At 38.2% G+C, this 17008-nt stretch overlaps 1 protein-coding gene across 1 annotated transcript in view; it reads left to right on the top strand.

Annotated features, from left to right (window-relative positions):
- Positions 1 to 17008, top strand: part of LOC309798051 (uncharacterized protein) — a 35437-nt gene extending 18429 nt beyond the window's left edge. Inside the window, exons 7-13 of the mRNA XM_082646382.1 lie at positions 8854 to 9210; positions 10137 to 10214; positions 10384 to 10474; positions 10630 to 10780; positions 15096 to 15287; positions 16381 to 16532; positions 16791 to 17008. Coding sequence (XP_082502508.1) covers positions 8854 to 9210; positions 10137 to 10214; positions 10384 to 10474; positions 10630 to 10780; positions 15096 to 15287; positions 16381 to 16420 — 909 coding nt within the window. The 3' untranslated portion in view covers positions 16421 to 16532; positions 16791 to 17008. The remainder of the gene's footprint in view (positions 1 to 8853; positions 9211 to 10136; positions 10215 to 10383; positions 10475 to 10629; positions 10781 to 15095; positions 15288 to 16380; positions 16533 to 16790) is intronic.

The following is a 17008-nucleotide window of genomic DNA, read 5'->3' as shown; positions in this document are numbered from 1 at the left end:
TATTAAACTTTTGAATGAAACGCGTGTCGTGTGGAAACCCCAGAGTGATATTAATGATTATGAACAGAAACCATAGATTCATCAAGTCAAGAAAAAGATTGATTTTGGCTTTGAAAACATAACAGAAGAACTGCTGCAGGTAAGAGAACACAAATACTTACCTTGAACCTATTCTTGAAAAAGGGCATAAAGTGTAGATCCTAGAAGTGCAAGAATGTTTACCATTTTGAATACAGACAATCTAAGAAACCATGGGCACGGCTTCAGTGACCGAGTTATAAAAAGTGGTTTCTACCTCATTTTTACAGAGAAGATCTAATCATGAAACTTAGCCATGTACGTTTTTTGTGCATTCGTCTGTTTATTATGTAACCATTCATGAAATGAGAAATTCCGTCTAAAAATAAGAACTGCACGTCTTTTTCAAGCAGCTCCCTTACTGAGACTCCAGAAAGAGTGGACGGTGTCGTTTTGCCAAAGAGTGTCTAACTGACGCCCATAAAGAACGAGATTGATAACCTCACATGAAAACGGATCAACGAACTCCATCATCAAATCTTATCCACGATGATTCAGATGAGGGATAAAATCGACGAAATCGATTCCAAGCATAGCTAGTGAGGAATAGAACTTTCGTCACACTAAAGGAAAGCTTGAAGCACATTCCAGATAAAGAAAGTGATGCTTGTAAACAGGAAATACTTTACACTACATTTTTCTTAACTAGGTAGGTTTAACAAAAACTTTTTAATCCAAAATTTAGTGGAAATTGTAAGAAGAATTATTAGTGATGTCGACGCCAAAAATACGATAATTATAAGAGGCTGAAGATTTATGATAATGTAACACACCAAGTCAGTCTAGCCGCTGGGTTAAACGGCAACTTACAAGCGGTAGCATCATAATATCAGATGAATTCATTTCAAAATCATGTAAAACCACTATGAATTGTTTTCTATTGAACAGTTCCTGATCAATAGTACTCGCGATAATTCCTGATAAAAAAATTTCTTGCAATAATAAGTTAATAAAGCGAAGATAAAGTGGTATGCCTCGATCAATCCCTGAAGAATGCGCCATACAATCGACTTCATCAAGCATCGTAGAGGTAATTGAATGCATATTTGCTCCATACACTGATCTGCGGTGTCTTCCTATGTATCAAGTCGATGCCTTTACCCTCTCATTATCAATTTTCCGATCTCGGAGATACGGAAGGATTGGTGAGCACGATGCGCTGAATCGAACCATCGATCGATCCAGTGTGAATTTCAGGACACATCTAATCGCTGCGCTACACTCGCCGACAAAATTATAAGAATTCGGAACGTAATAAATCTAAGGAACGGGCTATATTCACATCTATCTTCCCAGCAAGGAAGAGAACTGCTAAATAGCAAGCTGAACTGCTTAAATACTATGCTGTCCAAACACATACATGCTCAAAGTCACGGCTGTTCGATAGCTGCGGATAAGATTTCGATAATCAGAGCTGAAGAGTTCCGAATATGACAGACTTGAAAAAGACAATTTATACTAACGTTCTATGTTTATATGTAAATTTCTTAAGCGCAATTTCCATCGGTTATAACTGGGCGGGATTTCGTTATGTTTCTCTGACTTTTGCATCTTAACGCAGTAATGATGCTCTTCTCTCGTCCTTCCTTTTATCCCTTCTCTGAAGAACTTTGCAAGATCGGCATGTTGCTCGCGCATCTCCGCGTTTGGGTATCTACCGGAGTGCTTCTGCCGACGGACTTGTGCTTTTAAATTATCGGCTTTATTAGCACTGACATGGAGACGTTGATTTAAAGAGTCTCTTCAACTGCTTGAGGTTTCGAGAAACCTTTTTCTTCGGCATCATAAATCACTGAGGTATTCCAATCTCGGCCTATCTAGTGATACCGTTCTTAACCTTCTTAGCTAATATCACATCGTTAGTCAAAGATTCAGACGCAAGTGTGTATGCGTTGTAGCGACGTATGTACAATACGCCTTTATACTATCACCAGACCCTAGATGGCTAGAATGATGCTGAGATTTAGTGACCTTGTTTGGCTCATCCCACCCAAAGTTGCCTTATTATAAGTTCTTTTGAGGTGATGAAAATAAGACAATTTATTTTCGCTATTTTTGGCGACAGCTACCATTGGATCGTTTGCAAGACTCCGCCAAGGAAATTGATATTTCTACGAGCATAGCTCTTCGGACTTTTATACAGCATAAGTGAAGCGGAAATGCTAGACGTAAGGTTGCATACTTTGATACACGACAAACGGTATTAATAAAGGTAGAATAAAGCAGTTTCTAAAGCCATGTGTTCAGCAGATCTAGGAATAAGGGAGGACGGTATACTTAGATATCTAAGTGCGTAACTAACACACAGCAGATTCAATAGAAAAGAAAATGTTAGATGATTTAAAACGTCAAAATAGAAATGAAACCTAATCAGTTGAAGTTTGGACGACTGACTAACAGAGAATTGGTTAACATGATACAACTTCTTGTCTGCCATGGACAACAATATTGGAATAGGAGGCACTCAAAAATACTGTAACAAGGATGAGGCTAAGAAGATTGTTAATTAACATTGTTAAAACGCGCAATTATAACCTTTTTCAACATGTTGCTAGAACAAAAAAGAAGGAAAGCTTTCGAAAATAATCACAATAAAGAGGGAAAATCACTTAAGAATGCCGCAGATAAATGCTAAAAGAATACACCCGTTTAGAAGTCGTCACGTGTTTCTTGTACACGAGCGCCAACAACAATTTATTGCAATTCAAACAGCTTGTGTTTTCCTTGTCACTAATGGTTTTCGCCCACACATACAAACAGTCATCAACAAATGAATTTACCAAAACCATAACAAACAATCAACAATCTACTTTTGAATAAATTTAATTATTCTGAATCCTATAAAAAGAAAAAAAAGCAAATTCCTCTCCACAGTATCGAACGATATATGGTAGAAATGTGCTTAGCAAGAAACATAATACTGTTATTAATGTTAAAGGATAAAGGATGAAGTGGTTGACGTTGATCAATCCTTGGGATGCGCCATGCATTCGACTTCATTAGACATCATAGAGGTGATTGAATGCATATGTGGCCTATACAATGCCTTGCGGGGGCCAGCCGATGTGTCAAGGCAGTATTTTTATCCTCCCATACAATTCTGGTACCAATTTACCGACTCCGAAGAGATAGTAATCTTGGTGAGCCCGCCGCGCGGTATCGAATGCATTGTGCATTGCAGGGCGCCTCTAACCACTGCGCTACACGTGTCCGTTATTATCGTTACGTTTATCAGTCTAACGTGCCCTTCCTCATCTTCGAAGTGGGATTCTCCACGGTGAAAGTTTGAAACCAACGTTGCACTGTGCGTTTGTTAACAGCTCCTTGACCCCATGCGTTAATTGTGCTACTCTATGTCCCAGTCTGAAATCGTAGAAATAGACTTGTCGAAATTTTTCCTTTGACACCTGAAATTCTAACGTTTTAGATATGTCAAAAACATAATTGGCAGCATTAATTAATTATGAAATTAATTAAAACATATACAAGAAAAAGATATAGAGAGAGATAAGATAGGGGCACGTGTAGAGCAGTGGTTAGAGGTGTCCTTCAATACACACTTCATTCGATCCCACGCCCTGGGCTCACCAAACCTTCCATCCATCCGGTTCAGCAAACTGGTACCAGAATTGTATGGGAGGATATAAAAAACACTGAGTTGACACATCGCGCAGCACCTGCAAGTTATAGTATAGGCCAGACATCATTCAATCACTTCTACGATGTCCGATGAAGTCGAATGCATGGTGCATCTATTAGGGATTGATCAACGCCAACCACTTTATCCTCTATCCTTTTGTAGAAGAAAAATGACATTACGAAAGCAACATTATTCTCCGAACAACCTAATACATTACTAACTAATTATGTGAATAAATAATAAACCTGATTTTTCGTGAATGAAGTTCTAACTTTCTTTTCTTGGCAATTTTGGTCCACGAATTCAGCTTCGTCATTTCGAGCACACCGGTTTTTTTTATCATTCATCTTAAAGTGTTACTGTTAGAACGCAAATATCCTTACAAAATACATGTGAATTTTCAAATTTACCTGTTGATATCCATATAAAATATTGTTGACAGAAAATGTAGGGTTTTCCATTCGCTCGAAATTGTATGAATGATAATACGAAGCAGCTACAGCAATTCCTCAGAAAAGAGGAGAATAAGCGGCGGAACCATAATGAAATTCGGTGTTAATGTCAATCAACTCGTTTATTTGCTATTAACAACCACAATAACATTGAAAATGAAAATTAAAAGCGGTGGAAAGTAAAACGACAATTAGGCAATCGACATAACTGTTTGCAAGCACTGTTATTCTCATCCCGTATGTCGATAAGATCATTACGACGTCTAGTTGTACTTTAATTGCGGAGAAACAAACTTTCTAATTGTATAATAAAAGAATAGAGCTAAATAATGGTACTCAATAATACGCAAAAATTTTGACCTCGCAATTTTACCAAAGGGGTGCATTTCAGTGCTTGGCCACGTTGCCTTTGGCTCGATCTCGTGTTCTCGGCAACCGAGGCCTCCATCATTCCGGATTCCAAAAATTGGTAGTGGATATGTTTGGGAGGATAAAAACATTGACTTGATAGGTGAGTTGCCCAACGAAAGTCATTGTTTAAATGTCATACTCACTCAATCATCTCTAATATGTATTAGCTTGAATGCATAGCGCATCCCTGAGGCATTAATATCACCAACACTGAGGATAACATTGAATTAAGAACAAACACACTTAATTGATGGATTTAATTCCAATGATTTCTGTCTGCATAACATGTCATAAAATTGGAATTTATAAAAGTCCTAACACAGCATTGCCATACACTGCATTTGCATATTTTCTGAAATTTGATGACCAAAGTAAAAATCGTAGAATTCCACTTTTTTCTTCAAAAAAGGCATTCTTTTCTAATATATATGTATATATTCGTATACTTTATGATGTCAAAAAATTTAGGAATTTGGGCATTCTTTGCATATTCCTTGAATGTGGATTTTGAAGCAAATGTACACCAAAAGTAGTATTCGAGAAGAATCTTGTTCTATAACCTCAAAGCGACAAAGCTAAATCACTTTCTTAAGTCTCCAAGCTCTTCGCGGTGCTCAAGTACTTTAGTTGTCGGAAAATTATTGGGAGTTTTGGATAAACCATCATAACTCATTATGTGCTTACTATAGACTAGAATTATCATCAGGTCTAAACAATCCATCGTCGTTTGCTGTCAAGTTTTGTTAGCAAATAAACGTTCAAGGTTATGGCACACCTCCATGTTTCCTATAATTCATTCAACGATATGGAAGACAGGTTTCATAGGATTAGATTACATTTCGAACTTCCCAACAGAATTTACCAGGGACTTCTCAGACATCACAAGATACGAGTGTACTTGAATATTTATGAAATTATTAGTGTCCTAACGCTATCACTTATCCATGTTCTTGAAAAGGCTGATAGAATTTCGAGACAACGGAATGACAGAGGCGCTGTGTTGCCTGTTATAACAGGTTCGAAAAAATCTACTTTAATGTGTACCAAACAGGTCAATACTAGATGTAGTCAATGTAGAGGTTGTACACTGCAATAATTGTAATATGTATATATATATATATATATAGTGTATATTGTAAACGATACGGATTTCAATCATGTTTAAATGATGTAAAATGTAAACTTCACATTTTAGAGAAACATTTTATTGAATATTTTGTGAAGAAAAATCGTTTAAAGGGTGCAAGTTATGTGAACACCTAGCATTTTTTCAGACAATCGTTTTGACGAAGCCGAGTGTTCAACTACATTACAATTTCATTCGTACAAGTCTTCTCAATGATTTATTCTTTTTTTTAACAAACAATTAAACAAGATATTATTGCAAATGTTGAGCTTCAGAGCTTAGAAAATACAGTATTTATAGTCGTAGCCTCAATGATTTCTTCTAAGATGATTCTCACTTCACCATCAGCAATCTGTCGCCCTGAATTGGAAGTGTCAGAAAAAGTACCTACTTCAACATTTCCAGTGCAGTCACGGACTACAGAATCCAACTTAGACAAGAATAAGATCTTCGACAAGACAAAACGACAGATTAAAATTGTCATCAAAGTACTGAAGACAAGAGTAAAACCAGAACAAATGATGCGTGATGTGATCAATATTAACCTGGAGTGATTGGAGCTTGCTAATAGTCTCTAAATAAGAGCATATGAAATATTAGGATTTTGATTGTGAATTAATTTCACCGTCAGCATCTTCGACAGCTTCGCTCCTTTTATCATCCGACTCTTTTGTCTTATTTTCTTTATTGTCGACGTTCGAAGTAGACGCAATCTGAATTCTGTGTTCGGCGCACGGAAATAACGAGCTGCGACTTATACTAGCAGCAGTGGTACACATGTATACAGTATAATACTTGTAAATGCTTACCTAGTTAGATGTACAGTATATAGAATCATTTTATATTACACAGCTATTCCGCTAGCATTACGAAACCATACGATTAAAATATGAACGCACCTCGGTGATTGATCCAGTTGGCTCATCCGATGCTGCCGGACCAGTCTCCTCAACAGCTGGTGTTGAATCTTTATTTAATTCGCTATTAACGATATACTGAAATCATATCAAGTAAACCAATGACACGCCATTCTCGATGAGAATGTTTTGAAGAGTCGCTAATTTAAAAAATGAATTCAGATTTTTAGAGTATCTTTACACGAACGAAGAATACAAACACACACAAGCAAATATACACGCCCAAATATTCACATGAAAATACGTAGGTATACCTTAATACGTACACATGAACAAACGTTTATATGTATATATATATCGGACCACAGTTTAAAGATTTAGGTTCTGTCAGCATTCGCATTTTCGTTGAAGAACGTACCACCAGAGGTAAGATGCGAGCACTTCTGCTTAGGAAATACTTTTGATTAAGGGCTGGTAATACCAATGAGGAAAAAATTGTTACAAAACATTCTTTGATAATGCCCTGATAATGTCATACTTTTGAATGAATTGGTTGGTGTTTGTTCAGTACGACGATGATAATACAACAGCACTGAGTGAGGTTTAGTTTATTTGCGGTGTTGCGGTGTAGAAGGTAGAATCATATGATGTCGGTGAGTGAGTAAAAATTTTTGAAGCTTTTTTCAATTGTGCATAAATGTAATGTGTGTGCGCATGTGTACATCGCATGTGTACTTTTCTATGTACCTAACTACATAATTTACAAGTCTCTCTTTCTGATGCATAATTACAATTTTTAACAACCACAATAGAAAACCACTACGTAGAACTATTCTCTAACTTACCAAGTCTGTATTTCAAACATTTTGCTATGCCAAAAAGTGCATAAAGTTTTGTGAGTTAGAAAAAAGGCTACAAAATTAACATAGACTGAAAGTAGGCAGAGCAAAAATACACCTGTGATAGGTTGAGCGAGCCGTAACAGCATTGCGGATGCGCGCACAAACGATAGGTATCGATCGGACGAGAATACGAATGCGAAGGCAATAACATATAACCTACCTATGCAAAAAATAAATGGTTAACAATACTTAACCTTAGTGGTATAACAGCTTCTCTGCTTTGTCACACATTAATTCTTCGTGTCGGAGACAAAACAACGATTATGGAGTTTATCTCATCATATTTGTAAATCACATCTTTTCTTTTCGACTTTACGACGAATAACTAGAAAAAATAAATCAAATAACGATGATATTTTAAGGAAGACTACGAAAAAGAAAAAGCGAAAAAAAGTTCAAGAGAGGGTAGTAGAATTGTTCTTCGAGGCTAGTTATGTTTTTTCTTCTATGTGTGCCGAATAATCGCAAACTTCTTCATTAGCTCTTTTTTAATTTTAACAAAGCTTAAAATATACTAAATACGTTGGAATAACAGATCGTCGTAATATGAAGGTTAGCAGAGTGTGAGATTTTTCGTTTTCTTGAGCAGCGATGTGTGCATATCAACGCCAAAAATTCAGATAACAAACCGTACAAAGTGGAAAAACTTACCAAATCGTGTGGAGAAACGGTGGGAAGGAAAGTTGAGGTAAGTTAGAGTGCGCGGAAAAGCGCAGTGGATAAAAGTGCCATGCAATACATGTGGTCACGAGTCGACCCAGCAATTCGACGTGACCAAGCCGCCATTCATTCAGTGGAGGCGAATTCGTACAAGATTTATTTGTTAGGCAATCAATACTATACCTCGTATATTAAAAGGTCATAACGAATTATTTTCTGGACCAAATATGTATTGGGTCAATTTTAGTAAATGAAAAAAAAAGTAAAAAATTAATGAATTTCGAATGCGTGGCGTATCTCTAAGGATTGTTCAACGCCAAACGTTTCAAGCTTATGGAACGTGTGCGTTTGTTTTCTTCTGGAATAGAAATGGGTAATTGAATTGGCCATGTGCACTGCTTTTACCTTGTATCCATTTACAGATCTACACATATTGCTGGAAAATTTTGATAGCTGTGCTAGAGTTTTCTCACATATTCATTCAAATGGAGTCGCTATTCTTTGTAGATCGAAGGAGGCTTGTCCCAATAAATCTGGCACCAATCTGCCGATTTCGGATGGTTGGGAGGGTTGGCTGGCCCTAGGCGTGGAAAACTACACTTATTATGCATGTGTTTTACAACATCTTCAACCACTACCCTTCCAATGCCCGAAAATGAACCGTCGAAATAAAATTGTAGGCTTATTGCTGCTCACATGTGCGAATAATGATGGAAGCAATTTTTAGGGCGAAAACAGAAAGGAATGTGGTGAAGTAGCAGTTGACATTGACAAATCTCAGGAACGTAGAGGAATCGTGGTTGAAAAAGAGAGAAGAAAAAAACTGAAACAAGAACGAAAGTCTCGCAGTGCCGATAGAGCACAAAGGCGTAGTGAAGTTAGCAACAACGAGAATGCATCGATGTTAAAAACACGGAACGATAAGTCCTTCTACGATGTACCGAAAGCGAAAAGTCTATGCAGAATGCAGAATGTCGATAATGAGCCGCAAGCAAAATCATTGAAACGATCGACAGAGAGGCTCTCAATTTCGCTATCAACAGATAATCGCTCTATTTGGGCTCAAAACCTCTTGATGCACGTGGTTTGTCTTTTTTATATTATTATTCTACTATGAACCGCCATGGAAGACAGCCTGTAAAAATCTACATAACAAAAAGAAAGGAACACGTTTAAGAATAATGTAAAATTTTAGAATATAACATCGTTAAGAAAAGAATTCATTCAAAATAAGAGAAATTCGCAGACGAACTACACATTTGAACACTGCAAGCGAAATATGACGAAGAACAGGTGTATTTATAATAGAAGAATAAAGTAGTGGTTTTATTATTAGTACTTAAATTTGTGCTTTCGATAAACAAAATTTGCTAAAGACTAGTAACTATAGCGACTCTTTCTTAGGCTTAGACAAGTTAATCGAACTATACTTTTTATTATACATGTTACATCACCCGATATCTCATATTTGCTAATACCAATACTTGCTCCATCGGAATCGCCTCCAACCACTAGTCTTTGAATTTGGGGGTAGATTCAGCTGATCCTTGAGGGTTTTAGTATTCTTTATGAAAGTGGTAAAATACGGATCGAATATCTCTTCGTTATCCTGGGACAGCTCTGAGGAGCGTTCTCATGTCTTAAACATAGGCAGTCACCAGTCTATGCGCATTCAAAAGAGCTCATCCGAGACAAGCCTGATATCAATTTCTTGACACCGAAGTGATAAGACGCATAGTTGGCTAAGTATGAATTCAATGAAGAAGCTTCATGAGGGTTATTCAACAGCAAAAAAAACTTCCTAACACATTTTGTAAGGCGAGAATAAAAAGGAATGGTTTTGTTTTTATGTAAACGATTGCCGTCCCATAGCGCTATAGCTGCATCATTTCAAACAAATGACGACGACTTCCAGTTTTAGTTGTACGTTTGAAAAATGTATAATAAATATGAAGACGTTATAAGTATCCGAATGTACATTGTGTGGACGAGAATCGTGTGATTTTAAAGCAACGAGAGCCCAGAAACGACTATATTCATGCAAATTGGATGGTGATGCCGGACGGACAAAAATATATTTGCACTCAGGTGCGTTCTCATAGGTATTTTTCCATTTGCCCTTCTTTGATTTTCGGTGCTGCCAAATTTTAGGTGTTGTAAGGGTGAGTCTTTTTATTAATACTGTTTATTCATTACAAGACGAAGCTCGCCATACTTAAATTTTGGAGATTTTAGCATTGATTAGCTTTATTTTCAGGCTCCGTTAGAGGAAACGCTTGAGGATTTCTGGCACATGATTGTAACAGAGCAATGCTCTGTGGTGGTCATGTTGTGCTCATTGACAGAAGGTGATTATTTACATTTATCAGCCGATATGTGTAGTTTAAATTTCTCAAGACCGAATTTATATTCATAACTAGTAGATTCTTTTGTACTACGTCTGTCAATTCTGTACAAAAGTGTGGTTAGTTTTAAATTCAAGCAAAATCAAATTGCCGTTAAGGAGGCTACGAGAAGTGCGTGTTATACTTTCCCAGAACAGCTGAAGCATGTGGCAAATATGGCTTGTATAGGGTGTATTTTGAGGAAGTAAGACCGTTTCCGTGCCCTAATGTGAAATACACGGTGTATAGTGTAAATAAGAAAGATGAAAAGTAAGTTTCTCACTCTTGATGATATAATTAATTCGGAAAAATTTGATAACAACTGATTAACAATATCGTTCATTTCAAAGAACCATTTATCAGCTGAAATCGATGGGTAACAGTAAATGTTCCATTGTTGCACGGTAGGACTACTCAGTGGGATTTTGATCGCTTGAGAAAAACGATGAATCATACAATTTCCTATGACAACTTGTGTTTTTGGTACTTCAAGTAGTAAACTCTCTATGGTTAGCTGAGCAGCATCCGTCATGCGGGTTACGTGAGTCCACGAATGGTGGGACGAGAATGTTTTCCCGGGTCAATTAATAAATCGCTTGTTGGGCGTGACAAGAACCAAATTTCACTCATTTCCCATTCTCTTCAACTAACTTTTTGATAATAGCGGCTTACAGGATATAATAACATGCATTCAAGCAAGCATGCCAATGAATACACAAATAAGTGGCATGGTATTTAAATTGTACTGAGAAAAGAAGTCAATCTAGAGTTACAAAAGCATGCAACCTTTTATGATCCCATTTATTTACTTAAGGGTGGTACATGGTTTAGTTTTTGGGCTGAGTTCAAACTTTCAACTCTTTTAAACGAGGGAAGTTATTGTACTATTGGGAAATCTTGAAGACAATCAGAAATTTTGTGTTGGAACATGACGACACCGCCCCACAATTATTAAGCAAATAGAATGCAGCATGGCAAAATGTCACCACTTACCGCGCTACGACTTGTGGTAGCGAATGAGATTGATGGATGAGAGCACGGAGGATTTTACCATTTCTGGTTTCATATGTTTTTTTAATCAAAATAATTAGAATGATATTTACGTTAGATACTTTCCAAGTGAGGAAGACAATTTTGTATTTACTAAAATGTTTCATTCTTTAATGTTCACATTGATCATCACATATTTCGGTTTTCAATCATCAGCTTTACACCTGTATTCCCGCTGGTCGTCAAGTGACTCGAGCAAACGCCAGTAGTGTCTCCATTTGTCCCTGTCGCGTGCAAGAGTGGCCCAATGGGTTCTGCTCGCTTTAGAAATACGCTGAGCAACATCATCACGTGTCCAGCCCAGATTATTTTTATCATTTTCGCCTATGTAACTGGTTCTCTAATTTTCGATCGTTGACGGAGATCCGAGTCTGATGTGTACGTTAAGGTAGAAAGAATCGTTGAGTCAAAAAGGTAGAAACGGAGTGAAACGTTCTTCATCCTATTCACTACATCCTCGATGCTCTTAAAAGCTCCCCAAGCCGCTCTCTTCCTCTTGCTTAGCTCTGAAGCTAAATCGTTCATCTTGTTAAATTCTCGACCTAGTTACACATAACCGAAGAATTCGGAGATATTTGTTCCGTTGAGCGTAAGTGGGGAATTTGAGACCATTCCGTTTTTCATGGGAATCGTTTTCGTGAGAATTAGCCGAAGGCCAATAATTGCACATACTGTCAAATTCCGATACCATTCGTTCCGCCTGTTTGATATCTGATATTATAAGGCCGATATGATCAGCAAAGCGAATACCATTGTAGAACAGTGATATGGCAGTCGTCAAATCATTATACAGCTCACGAAGGACCTCGATATTTTTTGGTTTTTTTTCGACGCGCTCGTTTTCCAGAGCTTTTATCAACCCTTCTATCTCAATAGAATCTTTCCTATAAGGCTTTCCTCAAGTCAATAGAAGTGAGACAGACCGGTCTCTATAATCTCGTGACACCACAATGAGTCTCGTTATGGTGTGGATATGGTCTATAGTGCTAAGTACTCTTGAAACTCCTTTTGCTCGCATGGCTGCACCTCGTCCAATGTTTTGCCAATACTGTCGAGGATGACTCGAGTAGAGAGTTTATAGACGACGGACAGCAGACAAATTGGGCGATAATTGCCAATGTCGTGGAGGACTCCCTTTTTGCACAACAGCATGGTTTTGCTGGTCTTCCATTGATTTGGAACCTTGCATTCTGACAGGTAGCGTGTGAAGAGACGAGCCAGTGTGTTGATGAGAACTGGCGGAAGGTTCATCAGATGTTCAGGACTTATCCTGTCTGGACCGAGTATTGTTCGGCTTTTCAGAGATGAGAGAGCATGTCGGATTCCAAAAGGGAGAGCCAGTGGAGTGACATATCCGTCGTCTTTAATTTCGTATGTACGAATGAGGACGTGGCGGTGGAAGAGATCAAAGTAATAATCGTGGATGATTTTTTCCACTGCATTTGTTAAAGCTGTAAGTGTTCCGTCTGGGCGTCGGAGAGCAATCATCTTGCTTCTCTAGTTGGCGAAGCCCCGGTGGGGGTTGAGAATGCTCTTCACAACTTCACCAATTTCAGCCATTACTGCAGCTTTTCTTTCTTTGAGATCTTCTTTTATAGCCTTTCTGCATAGTTTTGCGGATTTGGACGTGAGCTTTCGATTGTCTGCGGCTCGCGCGATACCACGTTGGCGTATTAAATCGGGCATTTCTTGGGAAAAACGTCTCTTAGTAACTTTGAAACACTCGGCGCTTAGCACTTACGTGAAGATGTTGAATGAGCCCGGTTGCATTCTTCGTCGATGTTGTCGATGACGGAATCTTTCCATAGGCCCTACTAGTAATTTGGTGATGGTCTGATTCGTGTAAAACTTTTGGACAACTGCGACATCGGTTAGGAAGAACCTTCGGTTTAATATATTGTGGTCTATTTCACTATGGTACTCTCCAACGGAGAATTCTCATGTCCAACGTTGAGAGAGAGGCTTTTGAAACTGTAAGTTACCACGGATGATCATGGTCATCATGATAAATTCAGATAGCCTCTCATCTTGTTCGTTCCATTGAAATCCGCGGATCAATATTTAATTTTTTTCAAACGTTCTTCTCGGTCCAATCTTAGCATTCAATCACCAATGATGACCTTGAAGAGGAAGTGTAGAACTTTTGAAGTCCACGTAGAGCACTTCGACCACGTCTTCGGCATAGGTTGATGTGGATGCTTAGAGAACGAAGATAGTTAAAGCCGGAATAGTTTCACATCTCCTCAACCTTGACCGTCCGATTCGGGTGTTAGTTGTTTGAATGATTCGACGCTCACGACCAAACTCGTTTTGATGCCAACCCCTCCAACTTCTCTACTACTGCATCTTCCGAAGAACATTTCTTCTTCAGAATCATAGACGGCGTTAAACGAATGGTGACTTCTCGTCTCGGCCAGTCCGATGACGTCGTACCTGATCTTTTTTGGCCTGGACCAACAAGTCCGCAAAAGAGGACTCAGATGCAAGTGATCTTGCATTGTGGGTACAGATCGTCACATTATTCCTATCATATTTAGGCAGCCTAGAATGGTACTGAGATTTTAGCAGCTTTCCGAACTTGTCCTATCAAATGCTGCCGTATCGGGGGCTCCATCAAGGTCAGGAGAATTAGGCTCGTTTATTTTACTGCATTTGGCGTTTTTTGTGTCCATGGTGTTGCTTACCGTGCTCTAACCATGGGAGCTGATGAGTAGCTTGCCAGTCTTTCCCAGAGTAGACAGGGAGCTTATTTATTGGAGGCGACCCCTAACCGCCTCCTATGTACTTCCCAGTCACTTGATTGCAGGGTTTTGGCCAAATTTACTTGCAGAATACAATCTGTATATCTAACACGCTTGCATGAAAACGTCTACGTCGAAATAGAAAGTATCTGCCAAATCTGCGTAGCAGAAAAGGGTTCCATCCTGTCCATCACCTACGTCTCTGGGAAGCACATGGTCGTCTTCGGTACGTGTTTAACTCCCTCTGCGCTACCTGGGAACGCGCCACGTAGCCTCGCGACTAATCGGCTCGAGATATCACAGGGAGGTAGATTCGTGGTTCTATTCATGAAGCTCACAATTTATTCACGACAATACCGTTTTATTTTTATTTTTCGTTTACATGAGCCTACATTACACATGTGTCACATTTGTGCGGATTCCAGCACATCTTGCATTCGATTCCTTTTCCTCGAGTCTATCATCAGTGAATACTTTTCAATTTTTGTGCCTTCTTACGGCTGCTACCAGGTCATTTTTGGTCCTGTTTATGAGCCTCGTGGAGTGTTCGTCGAATAGCACCTTTCTTGAATCCTCATATAGCCGTGGTGTTGCGATACCATTGCTGATCCAGCAGGAATTTTCTGAAAAAGGAGTTATGGGAGGATTGGTGAGTTTGATCAGAATGGAGCCATCATGTTGAGGTGTAGACCACCGTCGTGATAAACGATCTCACTACCAATGCGATACCCTGCCCACAATACTAGTAATAATACCATAGCAATGAATCTTCCAGCTTTATTTTATGTGTTTAGGAAAGTGCACCATTCAACGATTGTACACCACCTTTCATTCCATGACTGGCCGGATTGTTCAGCACCTCTCGATCCATCTCCTATTATCAGTATGGTGCAATTTGCAAGGAAACTTTCCAATAGTAAGCCAGTGGTGGTACACTCCTCAGCAGGAGTCGGCCGTTCTGTTTCCTTCATCGGTTGGTTACTATGGCAAGTTTTGTCCCATGTTCTTTCTTGATATTTCAATGGAGTACATTAGCTCACATGGAAACGAAATATTGAGAGGCATGTAAGAGCCTCGATCTTAAATAAAACCGAATAAAAACAAAAAAAAAACTAATATGATGAGGAACTAGACGTCAACATTAGTTAGAGAATCCTATAGTACATCCTACGATCCTGAGTTATTTGTGTGTGATTAGTGATTAGACGCCAACTCAAACCTGGGTGCTCTCAAATGCCTGTAAATTTAGGAGATGAACTTCTCTTTCATAGAAAAGACCAACTTTTGCTTATTTCATTTTTCGCATGAAACTAGTGTTTATACTTTGTTGATCATGTACGTAAAGGATGAATAATAAAGCGTTCGCTGTTGCTCATTCGCTGTGACATGAATTAGGATTTACTGGAGGTGATCGAATGCACATTTCTGCTGAACGGTGGTTTTTCGATTTAACAAGTCTGTCCGAAAGGACCACTTTCGCTTAACCTCGGCATTAATAGCAAATTTGTTTAATCCTTAGGAACTATGTTTTTTCGGTTTCCGTGACGTTACGCTGTCAAACTTTTAACAACATCGTATCGCGGAAACCAAAATTCATAGCTCCCTTTGATTATAAAGTCACTGATTTCATTCTCTTAAACTAGTATTGTATAAAAGTGCCGACTTCAGATAGATTGGTGAAAGCAAATAGTCATTACGTCTGAGTATGAACATATCTAAACAGTGGGTATTATAAGTCATCCTGATGCAAAAGACATAGGGATCTATTGCATAACTCTATCAGAATAAATGAGTGCAGATTTTATTTCGTGTTCAGTTTGAACCAAATGTTTATCACAATCAGGTTTGGGTTTTGGATTTGGTAAGCCGACTAACCGTCTCGAGATCACTCGTATTGGGTAGCTACTTGTATTCCCTTAATATTCGCTTCTATAATATTACGTTTCTGTAAAATTCGATAGCAACCTTGAAAATTCGGCACAGCTCTTAATGAAGTCACGATAGTTACTGTCGCATTTGCAACCTAGAAAATCATTATGGGAGTTTTCTATTTGAAAAAAAAACCATAGGAAATTTCAGGTATAGACTACACTGTGCAAAAAGTCCGAGACAATTGTAATGTGAAAATGCTGGATATGCTAAATTATCTTAGAAGTCAACGAGTGCAAGGGTTCCAAAGCACTATCCAGTACATCTTCCTACATATTTGTGTGCTAGAATTATTCGTCCATGTAAGATATGCAGCTAAATTCTTTTTGTTCGGTTAAATTCAACTTCTGCAATACACATTTTTCATTCATGCAGTAGAAGTGACCCAAAAAAAACTATCAAATTCTCATTTTTTTTTGACACTCTGAACAATTTTACATCATCGCCTTTTAGGAAATATAGTTTGATTTTTTCATTGATAATAAGTTAAAATGTGAGAAGCCTTTGTTTATATCAAAGATCACTATAATTTACAATATTGAAAAAATATCCTGTTTCAGAGGAAGCTTATACCTCGAGAAGGAAAGTACGCAAAGTTTTTGAAAGCTTATACGAAAATGTTAAGCAGATAGAATGAAAAAACGGCTACATTGGTCACCAAAACACTAGAAGAAACAGCATCACACTGAAAGAACAAACTATCCCTCGGACCTTATTCAATATCGCGTTAATATCGTTCACAGCATGTTTTCCGAAGACGAGATTTATTTCGTCTTGT

The sequence above is a fragment of the Mesoplodon mirus genome (assembly GCF_964341445.2).
Source record: "Mesoplodon mirus genome assembly, contig: HAP1_SCAFFOLD_1480, whole genome shotgun sequence".
Taxonomy (NCBI): domain Eukaryota; kingdom Metazoa; phylum Chordata; class Mammalia; order Artiodactyla; family Ziphiidae; genus Mesoplodon; species Mesoplodon mirus.
Note: the sequence above shows the minus strand (reverse complement) of the source record. Positions and strands in the feature narration are given on the sequence as shown.